At 52.8% G+C, this 27,522-nt stretch overlaps 1 protein-coding gene across 9 annotated transcripts; it reads right to left on the bottom strand.

Moving 5' to 3' along the window:
- Nucleotides 1-256: 256 nt before the first annotated feature.
- Nucleotides 257-20,426, bottom strand: LOC105463764 (golgin subfamily A member 6C-like). 9 transcript variants are annotated; one of them, XM_071101028.1, is made up of 20 exons: nt 19,437-20,420; nt 18,504-18,601; nt 17,280-17,450; nt 10,224-10,343; nt 8,213-8,293; nt 7,016-7,054; nt 6,700-6,750; nt 6,518-6,599; nt 6,315-6,421; nt 5,194-5,280; nt 4,979-5,086; nt 4,699-4,786; nt 3,776-4,287; nt 3,421-3,501; nt 2,033-2,108; nt 1,511-1,602; nt 1,170-1,272; nt 987-1,087; nt 742-895; nt 257-655 (listed from the first exon to the last, which is right to left on the bottom strand). In XM_071101028.1, the coding sequence occupies exons 2-20, from the start codon at nt 18,558-18,560 to the stop codon at nt 441-443; spliced, it is 2,325 nt and encodes a 774-aa protein (XP_070957129.1). In that variant the 5' UTR covers nt 18,561-18,601; nt 19,437-20,420; the 3' UTR covers nt 257-440. The 9 variants fall into 9 exon arrangements, with proteins under 9 accessions (XP_070957129.1, XP_070957131.1, XP_070957130.1 ...); XM_071101030.1 differs by having other exon boundaries at nt 3,433-3,501; nt 18,504-18,604; nt 19,437-20,417; XM_071101029.1 differs by having other exon boundaries at nt 18,504-18,604; nt 19,437-19,607.
- Between the last annotated feature and the right edge of the window lie 7,096 nt (nt 20,427-27,522).

The following is a 27,522-nucleotide window of genomic DNA, read 5'->3' as shown; positions in this document are numbered from 1 at the left end:
AGCTCACTGTGATTAGGATTCCATCAAACATAATAGCAGAACACAAGCGAATTTTATCTGAATTCTGTAAAGAAGATACATGCTGCAATAACATTAAAAAAAGCATGGCAGCCTATTCCAAACCAGCAAGAATAGTTTTGTGCAAATAGTGGGTCTTTGTGTGTTTGAACTCCCACCACCTGAGGGCAAACTCGATATGCACGCTCAAGACCTACAATTATCAAAGTAAAAACAAAAATGCTAAAGGATGCCACAGTGAACATTAGGGAAAGAGCCACTCTCCCTTAACTTTTTATAAATAAATTTAAACTGTAAATTAGAAACACAAATAAACATGAGGGGCTGTAACATTCAAATGAAGTAAATGAATTGTGCAGGGGATTAACCCCATAATTTTTCGTTGTTGTTGTTGTTGTTGTTTTCAATTTCTTGACCAGCTCTCAGATGATGACGATGTTGATCTCCCTGTTCTCCGCTGCCCGGTAAAAGAAAGGGACGCAGGGTTTGCTGGCCAAGCCTGGGTGCTCCTGGGTGTCCTGCATTACAGGAAGCAGCTGCACGATCTTCTCTGCGGTGGGGTTGCCAAGGGGAGGACCCTCCCTGGCCTCTCCCGCTGCAGGCTCCACGCTGTGGGCCAGGCTCACCTCACAAAGATCTTCGGAGAGAGGGAGGCGGGGGTCTGAGCACAGTGCGAGCCTCCCCTGCGCCTGCCTGCCCACCCCGCCTGAGGGCTCTACTCACCACCCTGCTCCTCCGCAGCCCCAAGCTCCTGGGGGGCTGGGGCCCCTGGAGCGGGCTCATCACCACGGTTCTGGGCAGCGGGGGGGAATTTGTCATGCCCCTCGTGGTTGCACACAAGCGGCAACACCAGCTTCTGCAGCTCCAACAGCTTCACCTGCAAGGAGGGGTGCTCAGCTGCCACGCCTGAGCTGGCTTCACATCCCACGCCCACCCCCACCCCTGCAGAGACGTTGCACGCCCTCTACCTTCATCTCCTCGTTCTGAGCCAGACCCATGACGTCCTCCTTCTCCTGGTGCCGAGTGTTTGGCACTGCCCCCTGGCTCTCATATTCAGTGATGTAGTCTCCTGCGAGAGGACAGGGCTCAGACACTGGGGCCCCTCCGACAGCCCTGCAGCTCCCCCTGCCATGCCCTGGCCTCCTGCTCACTCATGCCCTCTGTCGCTCCAGAGAGCTGGATGAATCCAAGCTCTAGTCTTTCCACCTGCTCCTTCCTGTCCGCCTTCTCCTTCGGGAGGTCCATAAAGCTGCTCTGGAGCCAAAATAATGGGGTCACACCTCGGGAGTGACCTATCCTGCCCCGCCCCCACTTTTCTTGGCCCACGCCAGGAGGCACTCATCTTCAGCTTCTCCATGGCCCCCTGCAGGGCCCGGTAGCTCTCCCCACACACAGACTCATCCCCAGTCCCTGGGGCGGGGCCCATGCCTCTGGCTCCTTCCAGGGACCACAGAGGAAGGTGGCAAAGTGGAGCAGGGACAGTCAGACTCACCATGGCCTCCTGGCACTCCAGGTCCTCTGGGATGTGTGGCATGGGCCGAGGTGCCTCCTCCTCCTCGCTGTCTAGATGTCCTCCTTCATCTCCTGTGGGGAGGTGGCCAGAGGGGTCCTCAGACAACCCAACAAGGGAGGTACTGTGGGCCCACCTCTCCCCACCCTCACTGTGTAACCCTGAGACAGCCCCTCCCCAGAGGGGAAGGAGCTGCTGTTCTTTATTTTTCCTTTTAAGAACCAAGATCTTGCTATATTGCCCAGGCACAGTCCTGCTACCAGTCAGTGCCGGAGTTCTGAACTGCTCCCTTTCTGATCTGGGCCAGTTCACTCATCCTTAGGCAACCTGGTGGCCCTCTGCTCCCAGGAGGTCACCATATTCATGCCGAGCTTAGTGCAGACACCCGGTCGGCATAATGACCAGCTGTTCTAAAGGTCTCTTCCAACCCCTCAATCCTGTGCTGCTGACAGTGCCCCCTTCCTCCTGGGGCTCTCTCCTCTTCCCCTGAGTGGTCTCCTGTACCTTCTCCAGGGAGAGCCATGAGGCTCAAGCGGGCCTCTAGCTGTTGGTTCCACTGGCTGGCAGCTTCTAGGTGCTCCTAAGGGGAAGGGAAACAGAGTGAGAAGGCACGGAGGTTGCCAGGTTGTCCCCCTCGGGGCCCTGTCCTCAGCGACTCCCTCCCCTGGGTCTCCTGCAGGTTTGGCAGGCCATCTCAGCCACCGCTTTGCCCCGAGCTTCCTGCTGCCACAGCTGGTCCATGAGCTGGGTCTGCAGCAGTAACTCCCTGTGCAGCGCCTCCTTCTCGGAGGTCAGCTGCTGATAGGTGGCCACGTACTGCTGCGGGTGACCCAGGTATTAGTCTCGCTGCTGCTGCAGACTCTGAGACTCTTGGCTCTTCAGCTCCAGCTGCAGGAAGACCCTGGGCATGAGGGCACGTGGTGGCTGGCTTCCAGATTCTGGGACCATTAATAGGGTAGTGAGAGCACTGTGGGGCTCTGTCACCTGCCTGGGCCCCTGGCCCCTGGCTCCAGGCCTAAGAAACTTCCTCCCTTGCCTAGAACCCCATGCCTCCTTCCCCAGTCTCAAATCACATGTCCTCCTTCCCACCATTTAAACTGCAGGCCACAGACTGGTGGAAAAGCAGAGGGAGCCAACCACCATCTGCTAAGTGTGCTACAAGCCTAATGCTTTCCATGTATTCTCTCATTTAATCCTCAGCACCTCCGCAAGCAAAATGCTAACTTCCTTTTCAAGTTAAAGAAACAGAGACTCAGAGATGAAAAATAGCTGAACGGTGACCAGTGGAACTGAGGCCAGAATCCAGGTTGAATCTAAGGAGGCTTTTTTGTTTTGTTTTGGGACAGAGTGTCATTCTGTGGCCAAGGCTGGAGTGCAGTGGTGCAATTTCAGCTCACTGCAACCTCCACCTCCCGTGCTCAAGTGATTCTCATGCCTCAGCCTCCTGAGTAGCTGGGATTACAAGCATGCACCACCATGCGTAGCTAACTTTTTTTGTTGTAATTTTAGTAGAGATGAGGTTTCACCATGTTGGCCAGGCTGGTCTCAAACTCCTGACCTCAAGCGTTTCTCCTGCCTCAGCCTCCCAAAGTGCTGGGATTACAGGCATGAGCTACTGCCCCTGGCATAAGGAACCTCTTATACCAGTCTCTTCCCCTATGATTGGGGGACTCCATGCCTCTAGCTGGGATTATAATGTCCAGACCTGGGAGGAGCCCAGGGCCACCCACCTCTAAAAGTCAGAGGGCAGGAAGCAAGAAACAGTTATAGGGCTGCTCTGGAGGGGGCTGGGGTCACCTTCCCTCCAGCTAGAGCTGCCTTTGGCCTGGCATCTCCCCTCCCCAGAGGCTGGTGCCCGCCTCCCAGCCCTTCTTGGATGGGGCAGAGGTTACCATCTCCTTCACCTCACTCAGCTTCTCCTGCAGCTCCTTTACTCGCTGCTCCAACTGCAGAGCGCTCTTGTCCTCGTTGTTCTGGACAGAGAGAAGCAATCAGTGACCAGCCACTGCAGCTGGAGAACCCTGAACTTGGTGTCTGTCTCCCATGTCACGGGGAAGGGTGGAGGCGGGTTAGAAAAATCATCCCCTCCCCCACAGCCATCAGAGCAGGGCCTGATGAGTTCTGGCTCACAGGTGCCTTTAGAAGTACCATCTCATGTGAGGGCTACACTGCCCCATTTTACAGGTGGGGAAACAAAGGCCTGGAGGGCTAGGGATGAGGGCAGCCTCCCCAGGTGGGGCAACCCACCAGATCCTCGAAGCCGCACTGTGGCTCGGCCAGCTGCTTGTCGAGCTTGTGGTTCTGGGAAAGCGTGAGCCTCTCCTCCTGCTTTCGTAGCCTCTCCTCCTGCTTTCGCAGCCTCTCTTCCTGCTTTTGAAGCCTCTCCTCCTGCTTTCGTAGCCTCTCCTCCTGCTTTCGCAGTCTCTCTTCCTGCTTTCGCAGCCTCTCACCCTGATCCCTAAGCCTCTCCTTTTGCTCACGCAGACTCTCCTGCTCCTGCAGCGTCCACTCCTCCTGCTCCCGAAGCCTCTCATTTTGCTCCCACAGCCTCCTCTCCTCCTGCTCCCGGAGCCTCTCCTCCTGCTCCTGAAGCCTCTCCTTTTGCTCCTTGCTCAGGAGACTCAAGGCCTGGTTGTTTTCCACCTGGAATTGCAGTTTTTCCACCAAACTCTCCACCTCCTTCCTCAGGTGTTTGGCCTCATCTTGTAGCTGCTCCACCTCAGAGGGCCCTGCTGGGGGCGCCGAGGATGAGGGCTCAGCTGAGAAAGGAAGCAGACAATAAGGGCCTCTGGATTCCTCTTCCCACCCCCTCCCCCCTGAAAAAAAAAAAAAGAAAAAAAAAAAGAAACAACCCTCCTCTTGATTCACAGCTCCTCTCAGGCTTCCCAAGCTTGGCCTCACTGCTAATGATTCCTCGCACCCGATGGTGCCCATTTCCAAGCCACTTTCAGATAGAGAGCACTGTGGGTGGCTGACAATGGGCACTCCTCCCTCTTTGCTGATGGGGACCCTGAGCTCATGGAGATGACAAGACTTGCTGACTCCTGGCACAGACCACTTTCCCACTGCCTCAAAGCCCTTCCATTCACCCACCTCCCTGGGGCATCCTAAGCCACCCCACAGCCCTCTGATGCCAGTCCTGCTCCCAGGTCACACCAGCCCCACCTTACCTATCTGGTGTTTGAGTTCGGACAAGGTCCTCTCCAGCTCCTGTATCCGATATGTGTCACGCATCTTCTCCTCCTTCAATGTGCGAGCCTGCCCAAAGCACAGGGGGAAAGGGCCCTGGAGAGGGGGCTGGTGGCTGGACAGGCTACCATCTTCCTCTCTGCCCCCACCTCCACAAAGCCCAGACCCATGACCACCTCTGGCTGTACTAGTCCCATGTTACAGATGCCCAGAAAGACCCAGTGACCCATCTAAGGTGGGGGCTGAAGGGTCAGGTCTCACCTCCACCGACATTTTCCGCATCCTCTCCTGCCACCGGGCCCTCTCTCCTTTTATATGTTGGACATATTCGTCTCTCTGCAGCTGGACTTGTTTCAATGACTCTGTCACCTGCAAGAATGGGCACAGAAGTGAGGAAGGGCTGTCACTGGTCCTCACCTGCTCCTGGTCCCCTGGGGTCATCTTCCTTCCATATCCCTCCCTCTGCAAAGCCTCACCTGTGTCACGTGTGCGTTCAGCAGCGCCCGCTCCTTTAAGGTCTGCCGTAACTGCCGCTGGAGGACTGCTTCACTGCGGCTCGAGGACTGGATGAAGAGTGAGAAGTTTTGATCTGGGGAGCCCGGGCAGTGCCCCTCAAAAGGGTTATCGCTAGGCTCAATATACAACTCAGTCAGTAAAGATCAAGGCATTTCCAAGCCCGTGGTCCGGTTTTTAGAAGAACTCAGTAAAGTTGGAAGGGACAGGGAAAGAGATCGAATTTACTGCTGGCTAACGGAGGCCCAGAGAGATCAGATCATATTACAATTGTTATTACTGTTATTACTACCACTCTTTGAACCTTAATGGAGTGCTTCACCAGGTACCATGCTAACAATCCCATTTAATCCTCACAACCACCATATGAGACATTTACTAGGGTAACCTCTATTGCGTAGATGAAAAACATGGAGTATTCGAGGTTAAGTGCTTGCCTAAGATCACTTAGACAGAGCTGGGATTTGAACACACAGGTCTATCCGATTCTCTAAGCCCATTTTTTCTTGCTAGGTGTGGGGGCACAGATAGAGGGGGGAAAATTAATCTTTTGTTCACTTTTTGAAAGGATGATACATTCGCATCGTCCAAAACTCAGAAGGTACAGAAGGGAAGTGTCTCCCAACCGCCCTGTTACTCTCTCCTGAGTTTTTTATGAACACTTGCAGACATGTTGTATGTATAATAGTACGTACACACACACACACACACACACACACACACACACACACATCTTTCCTCTCTACAGAAATGGTGACATACTAAAGGTACTCTTCTGTACCTTCACAGTACAAGTATCCGATACCCCACCTGGGACTTGGCCAAGGCCACAGCCAGGTAAGGGCAGGGCAGGCACTTGGCCTCTGAGCTCTGTGTCCAGTGTTTGCTCCCCACAGTGCCCCCAACTCACCCACAGCAGCTGACTCAGCCCCAGGCTGCCTCTAACAACCACACACAAAAGCAGCGAGAAATGAGCACGCTGCCTTCTGGGCAGGACACTGCATCCTGCAGAAGGGACCTTTAGGCTCACTCCTGCATCTGGGAAGCCAGGCTGCCAGGGGATGGGGCAGCTGGTTGGACTCACCCTGTCCTCTTCCCGCTGCTGTGTACACACAGCAGAGAGAGCCCGCTCCAATTCTTGAATACGCTGTAAGGAGGATTGTAGGCGGCCGGCCAGATCCTTGGACTCTTCTGTAATGAGAGAGGTTGAGATGGGGCCCAAAGGACTCCCCCTAAAGACCTGTCAAAGTGCCAGGTTGAAGGATGATGGGGTGCCCACGTTCTCACCTTCGAAGTGTCTGGCGGCACGTTTAGTATGGTAAAGGGTGGTCTTCAAGTCTGCCTTTTCCAATGTGAGGATGTTGATTGTCTGGAATTGAATGTTTGGGAGAAAAGCCAAGCAAGTGCTGAAAGAGACGGAAAGAAACATTCTCCGGAGGACAGGAGAAAACTCCCCACCCTCCACTCACCTCTAGCTGCTCCGTCTGTGCTTTGTGTATGTCATTGTTTGCTTTCTTTTCCTGTAGGAGGAGGAAGACAGAGCTCTTACCCGGGGGAGGCTGAGATGGCACAGCAAGAGACATGCCCCCAGCATGCCACCAATGCCCCAGGACAGGCACACCCATGGGACCAGGTTTTCAGGGACCCTGTGGGTATGGGGTGGAATCTGAGGGGTGAGTCTTCTTCCCCAGGCTGGGAGTGGGTGAGACGAGACTGGCGCCTCTACATCTGAGTGCCCCTCAAACCCAGCAGTCATGTTGTGTGCAAACAAAGAAATCGCGTTACTTCTTCCAGCTGATGTTCCACTTGTTCCTTCTGTTGTTTCTGTGGGAAGAGTCAAATTCAGGTGACTGAGGGGGGGGCCCCTCAACTCTATTCCCCAGACCAGGAAGCGGTAGGCAGGGGCCAGGAATGGATTTTAAAGGCAAAGTTCTCAGACCCAGTGGCAACATGAACTGGTCAACTCTCCTCAAGCTCCCAAAGACAGAGGATTTGGGTCTTTGTTGGTTTTTGCCCACAGCCACAGAACTCAAAGTCTGAATCTGGATTCTCTCAAAAGGACAGTAACATAAACCTCTAGAGTCAGAGTCTGAGAAAGGCCCACCGTTCTGCCAGTTTGTGATTTAGAAAGATGCGTTCATTCAATGAACGTTTACTGAGCACATACAGACCAGGCACGGGTCTTCACAGCACAGATACAGGACAGAAAAGGACAGACGGGAGCCGTTGGCCCTGAGGTTTCCATTCTAGGGGCTTTTTTTTTTTTTTGAGACGGAGTCTCGCTCTGTCGCCCAGGCTGGAGTGCAGTGGTGCTATCTCTGCTCACTGCAAGGTCCGCCTCCTGGGTTTACGCCATTTTCCTGTGTCAGCCTCCCCAGTAGCTGGGACTACAGACGCCCGCCACCTCACCCGGCTAGTTTTTTGTATTTTTTAGTAGAGACGGGGTTTCACCGTGTTAGCCAGGATGGTCTCGATCTCCTGACCTCGTGATCCACCCGTCTCGGCCTCCCAAAGTGCTGGGATTACAGGCTTGAGCCACCGCACCTGGCCCATTCTAGGGGCCTTTAACTCTCGGACTCTCAGAGCTAACAGAGACCTTTGATACTCTACCTCCTCTGGAAACACAAGCCCAAGGAGGAGAGCTGGCTAGTCCAGACTCAAAGAACAAATTAGGGACTGAGTCAGGGCAGACATACTGAGCCCCTAACAACCCTCACTTCTCTGAGAGGCGAGAACCCCAGGGTGTGTGTGGCAAGGACTGGAGCAGAGGTGTCTGAAGACGAGAGTCAGCAAACAGAACAGTGACAGAAGAGCCATGCTGCATGCTCCTTGCTCTGGGGTCCCCCCAGGTGAAGCCCAGGCACTCCAGCTGCCCATTAACCCTTGGCACCAGGGGCCCTAACCCCTTTCTTCAGGGACCCAAGGGGAAACTGGAGTCCAGGATTGGCAGCATGGAATCAGGAGACCCCACTGGACTCTTACCAATGATTCTATGTTTTCATTGAGTTGATTGATTGTTGCGGAGCTTGAGTCCAGGGCTACTTCCAGTTCTTGGTACCGGCTCTGAGGCGCACGCAGAGAGGAGGAGTTGGAGGAGGGTTGCGGGGAGAGGTAGAGAGAACAATCATTAGGGCTGGGGTGTGTGTGGGCTGTCTCAGCTGGTAGAGGGGCACCCAGCTCCCACTGTGAGAGGAGGTTGGAGGGCTGGCATGAAAGGTCACTGCACTTCGGCCCAGGGCCTCTTACCTCTAGATCCTTCAGGGTAGCAGATGATGCAGAGGTAATAAAAATGAGAAATGAAAAAAAAAATGCTTTCATGGGAAACAGTTACGGATATAAAGTATAAAAACAGTAAGGGACAGGGCACAGTGGCTCACGCATGTAATCCCAGAAATTTGGGAGGCTGAGGCGGGTGGATCACGTGAGGTCAGGAGTTTGAGACCAGCCTGGCCAACATGGTGAAACCCTGTCTCTACTAAAAATACAAAGATTAGCCGGGCACCCTGGCAGGTGCCTGTAATCCCAGCTACTCAGGAGGCTAAGGCAAGAGAATCGCTTGAACCCAGGAGGCAGAGGTTGTAGTGAGCCGAGATCGCACCACTGCACTCCAGTCTGGGTGACAGAGACACTCTGTCTCAAAAAAAAAAAAAAAAAAAAGAAAAGAAAAAAAAAGCCCCAAATCCCACATGCCTGCTCTGTACATTATTCCCAAATTACTTTTAAACTTTAAGATATGTCTCACCATTTCCAAGATTATAAAAGATGTGGGGAAGGAAAAAACCCAATCAATCAAGCAGGTGAAGAAGAAGACATAAACAGGCTGAAGGTTAATGGCAGCAACATAAAAATAAGCCAGAGGCAAAGTATCCCCCAAACCAGAGAAGCCTCAGGGGCATGCAGAGCTGCAGACAAAAAGCCAGAGAGGGGTCCTGGCACTGCCTCGCCTTCCACTTTTTCAATGGGGTAGCACTACCCCATTGGAGTGGTTAAGGTTGGATGCCAGCACCTTCAGAATGTCCTGAATCTACAGGAGGTGACAAGGGAAAAAACAAGGCAGGGGGAGAAAGACAGAAGTGGTTTAGAGAGAAGCAAGAAAGTCAGGGTAGGAGGAAGACATGGGTTCAGGAAAACGAAATGCTGAGGAAGAGCAGAGGAGATTAAAACCATGGCCTATGCCGTTCTTCCAAATGGCCACCTGCGGCCTTGCCGGGGCAGGAACAAATAGATGGAAATGTTCCCTGAGCGATGCAGTCACAGGGTAGAGTCACCTGACCAATACAGCTCTTAATATGCTCACTGGACCCCTCTCCTCAGGCCCAGGATGTGGGCGATGAATCTGGTAATGCTCCAGACCTCCACCTCCATTAATAAAACCAGACTTCTGAGTAAGGGTTCACTTGAACTAAGGGGGCTCCAGCTAAAAAACAAGTTTCAAAGACACTGATCTTGTCCAGTATCATCTTACAGAGGAGGAAACTGAGGCCCAGGAGAAGAAGTGACTTTTCTGTGGTCACCCAGCAAGCTGGTGGCAAGTTAGATCTTCTCTTACTCCTAGTGCCTGGGGCTTTCCTCACCACACGCTGGAGCCCCCTTCGGTGACTCCTAAAGGGATAGCCTGATGGCAAGTGACTGTACTCATTGGCCCAGGTTCCCCTTGAGACTGGGGATGAGGAAAATCAAACAGCAATGACCATTTCCTGGGTATCCTGGGTGTTTACAGCAGGCCATGTACTAGGGATTAACATAAAAACAACAACAATATGAAATCTCATTTAAACTTCACAAATGGAAGTCAAACCACACTACCCCTATTTTACAGATGTGAAAAGAGAGGCCCAAGGAGCTCAAGCAACTGACACAAATCAGATCCCTAGCAGATGCAGAGGCAGGATTCAAACCGAGAATTCTTAACAAGTACCCAGCAATCTCAACAATTACCCTCTACTGCCCCTTGGGCCCCCTGTCCCCAGGAGACTGGCCAGCCAAGACTCACATCCCCAGGTGAGTGGCAACCACCAGAAGTGGTTGTCTCAGGGCTACGGCCAGTAGTTTTCTTTTTCGTCTTCGCTCCTGCCGGAACACCAGGGCTGCTCCTCTGCTGATATTCTTTTAGCTGTGGGAAAGAAGAGCAGTAATACTCATGAGAACTACCAGCCCCTACAGCCACATCCTCCTTTACAGTTTTTGCAAAATACTCTTATACACCATCTGATTTAATGCCACCAAGAACTGTACATGGTGTTGCCACAATCACTTAGTGACCGAGAGGGATTGATATTATGGCTAAAAATGAAAGGCAGAGGGGGCAATAATGGAACTTAAACTCAGTCTTCTGACTCCAAGCTCTGGGATTTTACCATGAATCAGCAGCTGCCAGGGACCAAAACCAGAGGCAGTGGTAGAAAAGTCAGCATTAAGCAGGCAGGAACTGTACGCTGTGTGGTTTAGAGTCATACATCCTCACACGTCTGTAAGTGTGAAGAAGTGCACCAGGACCTCTCAAACTTTTATATCAATGTGTCCTCATGGCAGAAGGCAGCTTTTTTGGTAAATCTGGGAACTTATCAGAAAGAGGACAACCAAGTCTCATTTCAGAGAGAAGTCTGGTATACTCTTAGAAACCTATGTGACTGTCATCCCTAAGTACATTAATGTTTTTCCTCTCTCAAGAGAATCAAGGGAAACTGATGCTTTAGAAAGATCTCCCACATTTATCCTGTGGCACTCAAAGTGCCCCAGGTTGAGATGATAGGAGGAAGATTCAAGGTGTCAAGTTCAGTTTCCGAAGATCTATTCCACAGAGGATGAGCAAATCTCACTTCAGAGACCAGTGATTGAAGCTCTGTCTGGTCCCAGAACCGTGGAGAATTAGAATGTGAGGTGGAGAACTCAGAAAAAAATGTTAAATTCTCTTTGGAGAGTAGAAGGCTGGGAGAAAACCAAACCAAACTCGTTCTCCCATTGCCACCCAGAGATACTGTCAACATTTTGAGCTCACGGGTGAAGTGTAGGCTTTTCACACTCCCAATGTCTATGTGAAGGGAGTGAGGCAGCCTGAAACCTCTTGCCCCTAGGTCCCATAGTCCCCATTCCCCTTCCAGCTGGAAATTTGTGCTGTGACCCAAGGAACCAGAAATGGAGTGAGAATGCTTAGGGGACTGGGTCATAAGATCAATGGCTGGTCTTGCAGCAGTAATGACAGTTCATAGGGGGACTGTGACATCACTACATTCCACTCCTCCTGGGGGTGGGGGAAACCACATCAGTGCGATGGCTGAGTCACCGATCCACGATGGTGGAGGGGGACATAGAGCTGGGATTCAGGTCCTTGGAGACACCAGTCCAAAGAGCCCAGGGAGGTCGGGCTTGGGTCAGCAGGAGGGGAGAGTCGAATCTGCAGCAGGGAACCCCAGGAATCACCAGTTCAAAGTTACCCAGGGATGAATGGCAATGGGGGGTCCTGGGGCTGGGAGACTCAGGTCCTTGGAGAGGTGAGCCCAGAGAACCCAGGGAGGTTGGGCTTGGGGTGGCAGGATGTGAGGGCTGAGTATGGAGTGGGGAGCCCCAGGAGTCACCCACCCAAAGTCACCCTGGAGTGATTGGTGAGGGCAGGGGCTGGGCTTCTTGCTGAAGGAGTGGGACTGACTGCCAGGACTTTGGTGGGGGGAGCCCAGAGGTGCCAGGGTTGGGGGCCCCAGCCCGGTGTGCCTCAGGAGTGGTATAGACTCTGGCAGTGGTCTTGCCATTGGAGGGGATCTCTGGCTGGATTGGGGGGCCACGACCTGGTGCTTTTTACCTTTTTCTTGGCTGCTGCCAATTTGCGCTCTCGAGTTTCTTCTAACATCGCGGGGTGGGGAGGGAGGCAGGGTTGGGGCCACATCAGGGAACACCTCCAGTCACCTACCAGTCAGCTGTGTGACTGAGCCAGAGGAGGCGTAACCAGGGCGCCAATAGAACACAGAAAAGGGGTGTGGCCTTAATGCTCCAAGCCCATTGGTCAGTGAGAAAGATGAAAGGGAAAGGAGGCGTGGCCAGGCAGCAGTGTGTCCAGAGGAACCTGTGGCATCACAAAGGAAGCTGCCCATGCAACTGCTGTCCCCGCCCACTTGGGGTGAGGGGTGGGGCCTGCTTACTCCGGGAGAGGGGAGGGGCCGGCTTTTGCTTTAAAACTTTAAAAATAAACTTTAAAATATATATGTGTTTATACTTTATATATATGTGTGTCAGTGTGTGTGTGTGTCTACATGTTCCTCCAGAGCTATCTTCATAATCCAGCTTCTATGTATGGTCTATGATTTTGGCCTACATTTTTCATCTTCAGATGGAGTACAAGAATTACCAGTATTACCTCAATTGAGACACAAATCCTATAAAAATGGAAAATCCATAGCATGTTTGATGATTAATGAAGCAGACTATATTATCCAACATTCCAATAAGGTAAAATAATCACAAGGATTTCTCTTGGAAAAACATTTCTCTTATTCTTCTACATTATTAAGACTTTTTAAAAACAAGAAACATGTCTAATATCTTTAAAATCACAAAGCTTTTGGGCCGGGTGCGGTGGCTCCCCTTAGGTCAGGAGTTCAAGACCAGCCTGGCCAACATGATGAAACCCCGTCTCTGCTAAAAATACAAAAATATCCAGGTGTGGTGGCGCGTACCTGTAATCCCAGCTACTCAGGAGGCTGAGGCAGGAGAATCACTTGAATCCAGGAGGCAGAAGTTGCAGTGAGCCAACATCGAGCAACTGCACTCCAGACTGGGCAACAGAGCAAGACTCCATCTTGGCCGGGCGCGGTGGCTCAAGCCTGTAATCCCAGCACTTTGGGAGGCCGAGACGGGTGGATCACAAGATCAGGAGATCGAGACCATCCTGGCTAACACGGTGAAACCCCGTCTCTACTAAAAAATACAAAAACTAGCTGGGCGAGGTGGCGGACGCCTGTAGTCCCAGCTACTGGGGAGGCTGAGGCAGGAGAATGGCGTGAACCCGGGAGGCGGAGCCTGCACTGAGCTGAGATCCGGCCACTGCACTCCAGCCTGGGCGACAAAGCGAGACTCTGTCTCAACAAAAAAAAATAAAAAATAAAAATAAAAAGACTCCATCTCAAAATAAAATAAAATAAAATAAAATAATAAAATAAAATAAAGAAAGTAAAGAAAAACACAAAACTTTAGATTTAATAAGCACTCAAAGCTCTTTACCAGTTTAAAGCAAATACAAGGCCTCTTTCTTTAGAATCACCTGGCCTGTCTAAGCCTTGCAAATGAAACTGATTTTCTCACTTGATACTTGGCTATGACTTGCAATCATGAAAATCAAGACTTGTGTTATGTCACTGTGTATTGCTACCTGAATTCCACACTAGGCTGGGATCAGGGGTTGAATCTTTCATGATTCGCTCCATGATCTCTGAGCTTTTTCTCCCACACCAAACTAAGCTTTTTTCTAGAGTTCTACAATTGACAGTTAGTAGACAAGAGGGTTCTCAATAATGTAGTCTCTGGACTAGCAGCACCAGCAGAACCTGAGAACTTTTTATAAGTGCAAATTCTCAGGCGCCACCCTGGACCTGGTGAATCAGTAACTCCGGAGTAAGGCTCAGGCATCTGTGCTGCAGTAATCCCTCCAGGTGTTCAAGCACCTCTGGCATACAACAGGCAGAAAAATGTGTTTCCTTCTGTAGGTCCAAAGCCAGGGATACTATATGTTCTGTCTTGATATGAAAAAAAGACATGCAATTAAAAGACATAAATCTCCCTCCTGCTCCCACCCTCCATCCAATGTGTTCTATTTTTGAGTTAAATAAAAAAACAAGTGGCAATCAGAGATTCAGTCTAAAAAGTATATTTGCAATGTCAGTTCTCATCCAGCCTGATCTCATACAACACCATTTACACCCTCTTACCTCTCAAGTTTTAAAAACATATCTTCACAAGGTAAGTCGCAGGCACACTAGCAGTTCTATCATAAAACACCAAGTAGATTGGAATGTCCAAACTTACTAGAGAAGAAAAGTGGAATCACTGGCTATATTTTCAAACTGTATTCAACAGGAAATACAAGTTTTGAATTTTTCTCACCTTCATACTTCCAAGTCAATAGAATTAAACCAGAATACTCCATTCTTTCAAGGCCTCTAGCCAGGCAAAATCTTCCTGTATTACTTCTCACTTTGAATGGATATAAAGCAGAGTCCTCCTAGGCACATTTTGTATACCTGCAAAGATGCAGAACTAAAAACTTCCTTCTGTTCAATATTCAAACAAAAGACCTGTAACCCAGGATGGTGAGTGTAATACTTCAGCAGTAGCACCAAAGCCTCCAATATGAAAAGATACCAAGAACGCCACTAGCAAACCAAATTAGCTCATGGCTGGGAGCAGTTCATGCCTGTAATTCCAGCACTTTGACAAGCCAAGATGGGAGGATTACTTGAAGTCAGGTGTTCAAGATCAGCCTGGGCAGCATAGCAAATTCACATCTCCATAAAAATTTTTTTGAATTAGCTGGGCATGGTGGCACACACCTGTAGTCCTAGCTACTTGGGAGGCTGAGGTAGGAAAATGGCTTCAGTTCAGGAGTGCGAGGCTGCAGTAGCTATGATCATGCCACTGCACTCCAGCCTTGGTGACAGAGCAAGACCTAGATAATTACAGTCTGTCCTGCTCCTATTTACATTAAAATCACTAAGATAAATGCTTTCAATCAGCAGGATAAAAATTAAGTGAAATGTGACTTTGGAGGTTAGCCAGAAAATAGGAATGGAGAAATAGGCACTTCCCATAAGAATAAAAATGGCCAATAACCATATAGAAAAGATTAAAGGCAAGGCCTGGTGGCTCACACCTGTAATCCCAGCACTGTAGGAGGCCAAGTCAGGTGGATCATCTGAAGTCTGCAGTTTGAGACTGGCCTGACCAACATGGTGAAACTCCGTCTCTAGTAAAAAAAAAAAAATTAGCCAGGCATGGAGGTGGGCACCTGTAATTTCATCTACTTGGGAGACTGAGACAGGAGAATCACTTGAACCCAAGAGGCAGAGGTTGCAGTGAACTGAGATCACACTGTTGCACTCCAGCCTGGGCGATAGAGCAAGATTCCATCTCAATAAAGAAAAAAAAAAAAGAAAAAGAAAAGATTAAAAAGCACTAGATACCAAGGAAATGTAATGAAAACAATGAGATTTTCTGCTTAAATACCAGCAAAGAGAACAAATAGAAGGGGGAAACTGGAGCTCCACCCCTGTTGGTGGGAGTATAAACTGAACCACTTTTTCTGCAGGATAATTTGAAAATTTCTATTAAAAATCCTCAAACTGTTTTATGTTATTTTCCTCCAGAGATTCTCCTTCTATGAATTCAGTCCAAAAATGGTTGCTCGAGTCCATTAAAAAAAAAAAAAATATATATATATATATATATATATAAGAAAATTTAGTTCAGGGGTGGAAATTATTAGATTAACATACATCGAGCTTTTAAAAATGATGATGCCAAGGATATATTTACTGCCATAGAGATATGCCCAAAACATAGTGACAAAAGACTATATGTTATGATTCTACTTTTAAAAATGTTTATATGCATAAAAAAGTATAAAAAGCAACAAACCAGAATGTTTGGATGGCAAAATTAAAGACTTTTCTTCATATTTTGTCTTCTGAATTATTACAAAAATAATGTGATTTTCTTTATAATCAGGGAGAAGTATTATTTTCATTTATTTATATTTAAGTTTCTTTTCTTTTCCTTATTTTTTCTCATAGATAGATTACCTGTAGTCTAGAGAGCTTGAGTCGCTGCCTCTTGACGTAAATCAGCCCATTTCAGTCTCTATCAGTTTGCCTTTTTTGGACATTTCAAATCAATTGAGTTATGCAATATGTGGTCTCATGTCTGGCTTTTTTACTCAGCTAATGTTTTTGAGGTTGGTCCATGACATATAACTTTCTGGGCCCAGATTCTGCCTCCTCAGAAGTATGGGATCCAGGGCCCTGCCTGGCCATGGCTTTCTTGTTCTGCTCTAGGCACTCCTAGCCCCAAAGCCTCCAGCCCCCTGGACACCTCCATCCCTAGCTATGCCAAGGCTCTCTTCATTCTGGGCCTTCTGCTCATCACATTCACCCTTGTCCTGGTGAGTATCTGGCTGGGCTCGGGCTCCTTCTTAAGGGGCAGACTGAGCCTTTGACGCCTTGAGTCTTTGAGCCAAGCTGAGGGGTGAGCAGGCCCCTTTACACCCCTGTTTCCCCCACCCAAGCACAGCATCTCCTCAGCCCCCAGCTGGGGTTGCAGGATTTGGGGGCAGGGGAGCTGGGCCTGATCCCAGTGTCCCTGCCCTTCTTGTCAAGGTGCTAAAGTGGAGGGCCTCCCTCAGGGTGTTCAGCCTGGGAGTGTAGACTCGCACAGTGCAGTACAGAGGACACTCCAGACAGGTAAGTGGAGGGCGGTTCACCCTGACCCCATGCCAGGTGTTTGTTCTTGGTGGTGTCCACCACCCCCACTGCCAAGGCCTTCTGCTGTCATTGGCAGCCCTGGGTGGTGCAGTCAGTGTGCCAGAAAAGCTCCCCACTACCATGGGCAGTGGCCCAAGCAGTCAAGCAGACTCCCCCAAGCAGGCTCCACCTACCCCTAGCCTGTTCCCAGCTGCCTCCCACCAACCCTAGAAATGATGCTGGGGGCCGACAGAGACTGAACTTAGGTGCACAGGGGGCCAGGAGACCTGGGACAGAGAACACGAGGTATGGGGAGGGAATCTTCCTTCTCCCACTTCTCACTGCATAATGGCCAGACAGTGGCACCTCCAGGTCCTGGAAGGACATGTGTGAACCCAACTCAGTTTCCCCTTTGTCTTGTGGTCTTTCTTCTCCCCTGACCAGGGCCAGGTGGATGTGGGAGGAGATGCAGCACCATCCTGGGTGCACTCAGACTCATTCCTCACTCCTGGCCTTCACTCCCTTTCCTCTACACACAGGTGACCCCTCACGCTGCTGATCCCTCTGCTGAAACCCAAACTCCAAGCCTCTCCTCTCCCCACCTTCACCTTGTCCCACGGCTTCCACAGACAGTGCCTCAACGCTGAGGAATGAATCCGGAGTTCCAACACCACCGACTTTCCCAGGAACTCAGAGCCAGAGAGGGCCAGGGTCCAGCCCGAGGCCTCACAGCCAGGGGCTTCTTCCCTCCTAGACCCCCAAGGATTGGACTTGCAGGTCTGGGACAGAGGTGGGGTGGGGGAAAGCAATGCCTTGTCAACCCACGCAGGGAGCCCCACTCCCATCCCCAAGGTGCATAAAGTCTAGGAACCCCCCTGCTCCCACATCCATGCTCACTCAGGGCCCTGCTCCAAGTGCTTGGCACTCACACCAGCCTCACGCCCTCCATGCCACAGGTATCCGTCTTGTTTACAGAGGGGGAAATGGTGGCCAGGAGCCTCCCCCAGCACACACAACTAGACACACAGAGGACTTAGGCACAGCTCGGGGGTCCGCAGTCTCTGCTGCCCCTCCTGACACCAAAGTGTGGTCCTGCTGCCAGGTGGCAGGAAGGGGACAAAACTTGCCCCAAAGAGGGCTGGGGAAGGGATACCCTTATGCCTGCCTGGTCTGGTCCAGTAGGGCTGGAGAGACTGTCAATCCTAAGAGAAAGGCTGGCCCTTTGGGGGTATGAAAAAGTCAGGAAGCAATCCAAGGTCGGTGTTTAAAAAAACTGATTTCTAGATACTTAGACAGTCATCTGATATGAGGAGCTGGGAGGGCCCCAGGGTACAGCCCACAAGAGGAGGAAGACTGAAAAGGGGCCAGAGTGGGGATGGGGGCTGCTGAGGGCAAGGCCCACGTCCTTCCCTGATGCCCCAAACCCAATCACAGAGCCAGTCATCCTCAGGCCAGAGGGTGTGAGCAACGGGGCCCCTGGCTGCTCTACAGTGAATCAGAGCCAGTGGGTGTGGGGGGTCTTCCAGGGCAGGTGTGGGGCTGTCAGGGCAAGGTAAGGCAGGCTCGCAGGGCAGAGACTGAGGCTGACTCCTGCAGCCCCACTGCAGGGGGGAACACAGGGATAGGCAAGGGTATTAGTCTAGAAAGCCCCAGCAGCTCCTGTGCCCATCAGGACACCATTGAGGCCTGGTGGTGGTGGAACCCAGGAATGGTCTTTGAACCTATGACCTGGAAGGGGGAGCCAAGGATAGTCCTGGCCCGAAGACTCCCCTACCTGCAAGGAGTGGGCAGGGCCAGTGAGGGGACCCCAGGAGCCCAGACCTTAAGCTTACCTGGCCAAGGACATCAGCCAGAATCAAGACATCAAAGAGGATGGGTAGAAAGATCATCACATCGGGGTTGACTGAGGCTGGCACCAGGTTCCTCTGTACTTCTGGAACACACAGGCCTCTCCTTCCTATCCCTGAAGCACCCCTGCCCCCACCCCAGCACCCCGAAGACAAGCCTAATAGATGCACTTGTGCTGGGTCAGCCCCACTGTCCAAGCAACTGCAATTTCTCACTAGAGAGCCAGGGCGGGGCAGGGTGTAGGAGAGGTCCCTAGAAGATGCCCCCCGGGATGCCCTGAAGGAATGCCCTGAAGGCTAAAATGTTCCCCATCGGGCCTTCTCAGGGAGGGAGGGCTATGGCAGCCTGTTCTCTCCAGCCACCTCCATCACCACAGGAGCCCTTAAAGGCATCACGGGAGATAATTGGTTCACTGGAGCCAGGAACAGCACGGATGCAGCTCTGGGGCTGAGGCTAAGTGGACTCTGGGAGACCGTTACTCTCTCTTTGAGCTTTGGTCTCCTGGCCCTTTACAAGCCAGGCTGTTTCAGCCTTTGCATGAGGCCTTGCACAGAGACTGAGTTCAAACACAGCTGGTGAACACAGCAGGCTTTAGGGAAGTGGCACATACCTGGGGGTTGGGGCTGGGTAACAGGGAAAGGAGGCTCTGGGGGCTAGTATGGCCTGTCTGGAGGTGGTGCAATGGGACCTGCACCACGTGAGGAGAGAGGGTCCACCTGGAAGAGTGGATCAGTCAGATGGCCACCAAGCTGGATGGCCACCGCCAGAGCTTGCAGGACAGCAGAGGGGGCTGGGAAGGGACAGAGGACAGCTGAGGGGCAGGGAACCTGTATTCCTCCATACAGACATGTGAGTCTTCCTTAAGTGGGTCTTCCCCGTGGGTGCGAGGGGGCATTCAATACACACCTCCAGCTCACCTCAAGCCATCTCAGGAGGCCACCACCAACTCACAGAGGCCAGTTCAATTGTCACAGCAAACCCAGAACAGCACAGCTCTATCCTTTAGATGAATAAACAGAGGGAGAGGCGCATCTCACAGCCAGGAGCAGGGACTCAGACCCAGGTCCAGCTGCAGTGTTGCTTCAATGACTCCACCTGCACCTCCTCTGGGACTCAGTTCCTGTTAACAAGTGAGCACTTGATTATGGGTGAAATAGATGCTATTATCCCCATCTGGCTGCTGGGGAAAGGGAAGCAAGGCACAGGTGACTTGCCCAAGGCCAAAGTGACAGGGCTGGTTAGCCAGTGATGGAGACCCAGGCTGGGACTAGGAGAGATAGGGCTCCAACCTTCGGCCTAGTGGCCCTGCCCAACCCCTTGGGGCCAAGATGACTTCCTAGGAAGCCAGGCATGGAGGCCAGCATGCACCTGAACTGAGGACAGAAGACTCTGATGAGAGGGAGGGGGAGGCCTCTGACATAGTTTGGATACTTGTCCCATCCACATCTGGTGTTGAAATGTGATCCCCAATGCTGGAGGTGGGGCCTAGAGTGTGAGGTGCTTGGGTCATGGTGGGAGATCCCTCATGAATGGCTTAGTGGCCTCCCCACAGTAATGAGTGAGGTTTTTTTTTCTTTTTTCTTTTTGTTTTTGAGACAGAGTCTCCCTCACAGCTCAGGCTGGAGTGCAGTGGCACGATCTCGGCTCGCTGCATCCTCCACCTCCCTGGTTCGAGTGATTCAATGAGTGAGTTTTCTATGAGTTCGCCAGAGAGCTAGTTGTTTAAAAGAGCCTGATGCCTCCCGTCTCTTGCGTCCTCTCTCACCATGCAACACGCCTCCTCCCTCTTTGCCTCCCACCAGGAGTAAAAGCTTCCTGAGGCTTCACCAGAAGCCTAGCAGATGCTTGTACAGCCTGCAGAACTGTGAGGCAAAGAAACCTCTTTTATAAATTACCCTGTCTCAGGGCTGGGAGCGGTGGCTCGTGCCTGTAATCCCAGCGCTTTGGGAGGCCGAGGCGGGTGAATCATTTGAGGTCAAGGGTTCAAGACTAGCCTGGCCAACCTGGTGAAACCCTGTCTCTACTAAAAATACAAAATTAGCCGGGCATGGTGGTGCATGCCTGTAATCCCAGCTACTTGGGCGGCTGAGGCATGAAAATTGCTTGAACCTGGGAGGCAGATGTTGCAGTGAGCCAAGATAACGCCATTGCACTCTAGCCTGGCCCAGAGTGAAACTCTGTCTCAAAACCCTGTCTCTACTAAAGATACAAAAACTTAGCCAGACATGGTGGTGCATGGCTGTAATTCCAGCTACTCAGGAGGCTGAGGCAGGGGAATAGCCTGAACCCAGGGGGCGGAGGTTGCAATGACCTGAGATTGTGTCACTGTACTCCAGCCTGGGCGACAGAGCTAGACTTTGTCTCAAAAATAAATAATCCAGTCTCGGGTAATCCTCTAGAGCAATGAAAAATGGACTAATACAGCCTCCACGCTTGGTGTCCACTGGACCTGACACTCAGGGAAGGGCTGGTCTTGACTCTGCCATTAACAGGCAGACTATGACAGAGTTGTTCCCCTACTCTGCCTCAGTTTGTCCTCTCAGCTGAGCAGAGCAGGGATAATTGCCTCTCATGTGGGCCACAGGACAAAACAAAGCCCTGAGTCCCACAGGAAGGTAGGTGGGCTACGTCCAAGGAAAGACAGACCTGGGGCTGGGGCAGTATTTTATGTTCCTGGGGTGGCAGAGGGACATGAAGAAGATGTCTCCTTCGTGGGCAAGGGAGAAGGGAAAATATGCAGAGCAGCGCCGGACACCTGCCTCACCCCCACCTCCCCCACCCCACACCAGGCCCATTCCCACTTAGCCCCCAACTCAGGCTGCACCATTCTTCTTACAGTCAGCGTGACTTCCCGGCAAACCTGACGGAAGCTGACAGCTTGGATTCATCAGGGACAGCATGTAGTGTATGTAGTGTGCAGGATGGAAGTGGAGAGGGGACACGGGAGCAGAGGTGTCAGGTCTGGGGCTGCAACATGGTACCTGCCCTGGCTGTGGACAGACCATGCTGGTCCACCCTGCCAGATGTGGCCTCTAATTCTAAGGTCTCCAAGTTCCAAGCCAGGACTGGAGCCAGACTCCCCTTGGGGACAGGGGACACAATCCACGTAGACATCACTTGTGATTTGGGCAAAGCCAGCTGGACAAGTGAATGGGAGGGGCCCTGCTGGAGGGTAAAACTGGGCCTAGACTACTCAGACCTGCCTCTGTGACAGGACGGTCCCGTCCTTCCAGTCAGACTCCTGAGCTGGAAGCCCACCCAGCCAGGGAGTGGGGAAGGGGTGGCCTGCAGTCTCCCTTGAGTCTATAGCCCTTCCCACTGAAGGGAGCTCCATAAAAAAAGATGCAGAAACACCAAGTGCCCCTCCCAGCTGCTGGCTGCGACCTGGAGTGGCCTCCAGGACCCTGGATGAGTCAAGAAGGGGCTGCCAGCAGCTGGGGGCAGGGGGAAAGCTGGGTCCCCAGGGTGGATGCCTAGCAAGAACACACAGGGATGGCGAGTGATTAGCTGTCAGGGCTAAGCCCCTTCTGCCAAGGGGGCCTTGGTGACACGCCTGCTGCTGAGCTCAGCGCAAGGAGTCAGGGCCTGGTGCCAAGTACCCTCTCTGCCTGTGAAGACAGTCCTGGGATTATTACCCCTCTGCCCAGGGCTCAAGTATCCAGGCTGTGGAAGGGCCAGCAGTCAGAAAGAAGGAGGCCGTGGGTGTGGGTCCCCTAGCAGTCCGGGGCCTTAGTGGACAAAGCCCCTATGAGGGGGATGAGAAGGAAAGGAGACTGAGCTGTACCCCCCACCGTGAGATCTGTGGTAACAGGTTCCAGAAGGGGCCCTGGGGGAGACCAGCATGACGGGAATGGCTACAGATGCCTTTGGGCACCTACTCTGCAGGGCTGGGCCAGCCGGAGGTTTAGGGCCCACATCAGAGGGGTGGGCCGGGCGCCACAAGGAATGAGGCTTCGTCTGGTAGAGCTGTGACCCTCTTCATCCTCTCCTGACCCCCAGCTGACCCTTGTCCTCAGATCTCTGCAGAACTTTGACCAAGTGGTGCTGGACGAATTCCAGTGGGTCCAGGGTGGTCCTGGGTAACCCAGGACTCAGACCAGCGTTCTGGGGTTGAGGGCATGAGGCTGGAAGAGATGACCTACCCTAGTCTTCTAAGGCTGCCCAGGCCCCTGAAGTCTGTCATGATCGTCCCACTAGGCCGGACCCACTGACCACCAGATTGGTTGCCACCTTCTTCAGGGCAGCGCCAGCCCAGGCCCTCGTGTGAGACTGTGTGTGACAGGGTCTGCACACCGTGGGGGAGGCAGAGGGCCTCTTGGTAGACACGGTCATCCTAGACCTCGGTCAGTACCTCTTCCCCTCTGCAGGCCCCCTCCCTCTGTCCATCTGCCTCCTCCCTTGGACTTGCTGCCTCCGCATGCCCTGATCTGAAGCCTGCCTTCCCTCCTCGTGGAGCCCTCCAAGGTGCTTCCAGCCCCAGCTCTCTGTTCCCGCAGCACCTTCTGGGTGCAGATTCTGCCTTCTGAGAAGTCTGAGGCAGCGCCTTGCCTGGTCATAGCCTTCTTGCTCTGCTCTAGGCTCTCCTAGCCCCAAAGCCTCCAGCCCGCTGGACACCTTCACCTCCAGCTATGCCGTGGCTCTCCTTATCCTGGGCCTCCTGCTCGTCACAGTTGCCCTTGTCCTGGTGAGTGTCTCGCTGGGCCCGGGCTGCTTCCTGAGGGGCAGGCTGAGCCTTTGATGCCTTGAGCCTTTGAGCGAAGCTGAGGGGTGAGCAGGCCCCTTTACACCCCTGATTCCCCCACCCAAGCCCAGCATCTCGTCATCCTCCAGCTGGGGCCAAGAGGTTTGGGACCAGAAGGGTGGACCTGATCCCAGTGTCCCCACCTTTCTTGTCAAGGTGCTAAACTGGAGGGCGTTCCTTGGGTGCTGACTTTCCCAGAAACTCAGAGCCAGAGAGGGCCAGGCACCAGCCTAAGGTCACACAGCCAGGGGCTTCTTCCCTCCTAGACCCCCAAGGATTGGACTTGCAGGGCTGGGACAGAGGTGGGGTGGGGAAAAGCAATGCCTTGTCAACCCATGCAGGGAGCCCCACTCCCACCCCCAAGGTGTATAAAGTCGAGAAACACCCCTGCTCCCACGTCCATGCTCACTCAGGGTCCTTCTCCTAGTGCTTGGCACTCACACCGGCCTTGGCACTCACACAGGTATCGGTCTCATTTACAGAGGGGGAAATGGTGGCCAAAAGCCTCCCCCAGCACACACAGCTAGACCACACAGAGGTCTTAGGTGCAGCTGAGGGGTCCACAGTCTCTGCTGCCCCTTCTCCCACTCATGCTGCCAGGGACCACCCTCTGCAGAGGGAAAAACGAGAGTGAGCTGGGTGCTCACACATGGGGCATGGGCGACTAGGAAAGGGTCAGCTAGGAGGAAAGGGCGAGGTCTGATCCTGTATGTACACATCGCACAGCCTGTGGAGTCAGGACACCCAGGGCCAGGTCCCAGCTCTGCAGCTGCTGGGCATGTGACCGTGGTTAAGTCGTCTCCCTGGACTCTCCATGCACTTTGCATGCTGCGTGCACCTTCTAGAATGAGCGCGGACACTGGCTGGGCTCATACTTACTGCATAGGTTGAAGGCCCCAAGTGCTTCTGCAAGGGGCTTTGCTTCTCCTCATAAGAGTGGCACAGGCTGGCCGCGTGCTCTGGGGGTAGAACGGAGTAGCTCTGGAGGTAACAGGTGGGAGCTGGGCTTGGGTTCCTGGCCCAGACAGGGCAGAGTACACCATAGGGTCACAGGGCCTGGCCCCTTCTCTAGCAGCCATTGGTCCACAGGCTGCCCAGCTGCCCACCCACAACCCGTACCTTTGGGCAGCCCCAGCTGCTGCACTTCACTGGACAAGCATCCGCCATCGACACTGTGTTTGGCCACACTGGAGAGGACAAAACTCAGCACTGCCACTGTGGCCTTCACATTGCCTGACTCTGAAGGACCCATGGGTGGGACAGGGGGTGTCACTATGGGCCCAGCCACCTCCCTGTTGCCCTATTAACTTCAGCTCAAAGCTCCCAGGCCCCCTGAAGCCACAGGCACTACTACTGCTACACCAGGAGCTGGCAGAGAACAGGAAGGTGGGACTGTCAATGTCTTTCTTTCCCTCATGCTTCTCCACTAGGGAAGGCAGGTTAAGGATGCTGCTGGGAGGGGTGGTGGGGCCCCTCTGTACCAAGCACCAGGTCGAGGTCCCAAGGCTGCCTGGGGCCTGTGGACTCAGCGGGGTACTCACCAAACTTGGCATCAGCCTTGAGCTTCAGAATGTTTTCATACCATGGGGAAAGGTGACCTTAAGAGGGTGCGATGCCCCTGTTCACCAGCCCCTCATCCACAGCCTGGGTCCTGCGATAAGGAACAGACAGGCTGGAAAGAAGTATGGGAGGTGCCCAGAGAGGCTGACAGACTGGGTTACCCATTTCCCTGGGCCTAGTGCAGAGTTTCAGGGCACTGGGGGTCATAAGGTCATGGGACAGTGGGGTGCTGGGTGTTGTAGTCACATCAATCCCCCGTCCCAGCAGCTCTTTAGTACCTGGCTGCAGAGCAGCCACAACTTCACAGAGGACTGCAAGAGAATTCCTTAAATCAGTCAGGCTGGTAAACCTCACGCCTCCTTCCTGGGGACTGGCTCAGAGCAGGCCAGCCACTGATCACGGTCACAAAGCATGGTAACACAGGCTGAGAGCACTGAGGCCCTAACCCCAGAGAAACTTCACCATCCTCCACACCCACAATCCCCAGCCCAGCGCCCCTCCTCCACCCAGAGTAGACCCTGTGCACTCAACCATCTTGGCCAGTGTGTTGACCTCAGCCAGGACCCAGTCGGGACGGTCCAGATCACCAGAGAACCGGAACCTCTGCAAGGGAGGGAGGGCTGAGGTGTGGCCAGGATCGGTGTGTCTCCCACACTGCTGCCCAGCGGGGACCCCTGGTCCCCATCATAGATGGATATCCTCTGGCCTCTTGTTCTCCCCTATCACCAGGCTGTTGAGTGAACTCTCTCCTGACCCACCCTGCCACCAAACCCTGCTCTGAGGTCTACTCCAGGCATTTGTCTTCTCAGCAAACATCAATTGAGTGCCTTCTCTGTGCCAGCTCCCACTCTAAGTGCTGGGGTACAGCAGGGGACAAAACAAAGTCCCGGGCCTCTCAGAGATGAGTGACCTCTCTCCCCTCTTCCCCATACCCACACAAGTCCAGCCACTCCGGCTTCCCTGCTGCTGCTCGGGGACACCGGCCTTGCTCCCTCCTCCATGCCTGCTGTACTCTGTACATGGCTTGCTATCCTTTATTTCATTCCACTCTCTGCTCAAGTGACACTTTATCAGACCAGCCCGCCCCCCCAACCCCGCCCCCGGATTTTTTGTTTTGTTTTAAGACAGAGTCTCGCTCTATTGCCCAGGCTGGAGTGCAATGGTGCAATCTTGACTCACTGCAACCTCCACCTCCCAGGTTCAAGCAATTCTCCTGCCTCAGCCTCCCAAGTAGCTGGGACTACAAGCATGTGCCATCACGCCTGGCTTTTTAAAATTTTGAATAGAGACATGATTTCACCACGTTGGCCATGCTGATCTCAAACTCCTGACCTCAGGTCACCTGCACACCTCAGCCTCCCAAAATGCTAGGATTATAGGCGTGAGTCATTGCACCCTGGCAGGCTGGCCCTTCATGGTCATACTTCCTAAAATAGTCCCTGACATAAGGAAATTTTGGGGGCCGGTGGATGTGTTCATTATCTTGACTGTGGTGATCCAAAAGCCAGGAAGATTTGGTCTTTACTTGTCCAGCCTCATCTTTCTCTAACCTCCAGATGATACTCTCCCAGCTATGGGAAATGCATTCATTCCTGGGGAGCCATGCTCTCTCTCACCTGAAGTCTCTGCACATGCTGTTTCCTGTCTGAAGACACACACCTCCCACCCTTGCCTCCCAACCCCCGGTACACAAACTGTACTTCAGCCACCAGCTCCTGCCACCCGCCTTTAAGGTTGATGGCATCCTCATGGAGCCGCCTTAGCACTACACACAAGGATCAGTTAGGTCTCTGCCCCTGGAACCTTAACTATGACTGCCAATTCAAGCCTCCGATTTCCCCTTCCCTGGAAGCTCGAGTCCTCCCAGTGCTTAGCACACTTCATAGTATAGACTAGGCGCTTAGAACGTGCAGATGGATGGATGCCTAAGTCTCAACCCCAAAACTACTACCTTCTGGGTCTGGAAAGAGACAAAGGGATTCCTAATAGTGTGCAAAAGTCAGCCTGATTCTAAGCACGTTCTTGTACAAGCCCCACAGCAGGGCTGGGGAAGGGGGTGTCCTTGGGAGGTCCTCTTGGGGCTGGGACCTGAAAGGACTCCCAGCTCCAGACAAGCCCCACTTCCTGCCCCGGGAGGCAGGGGCCCTTCCTTCCGCCACGCCAGGGAAGCACGGGGACTCTGAGCCGGCTGGCCTGCTCTGTCTTACCCGTCCCCTACCCATGCACCCCGTCTCAGGAGCGGGGTGGCGGTGGACTTTTCTCTACCAGACCCACAGCCCTCACGCCCGCACACACTATGTTTGCGGAGAGGAGAGGGCAGACAACCTCCACCCTTTTCCGGAGACACTGGCGCCCCCTCATTCCCGCTCCAGCATCCCATGCCTCGCTTCACCCCCGATGCCTCATCATCTCGCCAGGAAGCCAGGGCCCGGGAATTTCTTTTCCCGGTGTCGCCCCGGGTCAACTGAGTCGATTATCACGTGACTGGGACTAACGCCCTCTGGGAGAGAGGGGGCTGCTAGAATTGAGGTGGAGAGCGGACCGCAGCCCACCGGAAGTGTCAGGGAGGAAGTGCTAGCGTCCCCTCCTTCTCCCAGAATTCTTCCCTGGAAAAAAACCAGCGCCAACCGCCCGTTTACCTGACAGTGGAAGTTATTTGTTTAACTTAAGGGGGTAGGATCCCGGGAGCCAGGGAGATTCAG

The sequence above is a fragment of the Macaca nemestrina genome, chromosome 7 (genome assembly GCF_043159975.1).
Source record: "Macaca nemestrina isolate mMacNem1 chromosome 7, mMacNem.hap1, whole genome shotgun sequence".
Lineage (NCBI taxonomy): Eukaryota > Metazoa > Chordata > Mammalia > Primates > Cercopithecidae > Macaca > Macaca nemestrina.
Note: the sequence above shows the minus strand (reverse complement) of the source record. Positions and strands in the feature narration are given on the sequence as shown.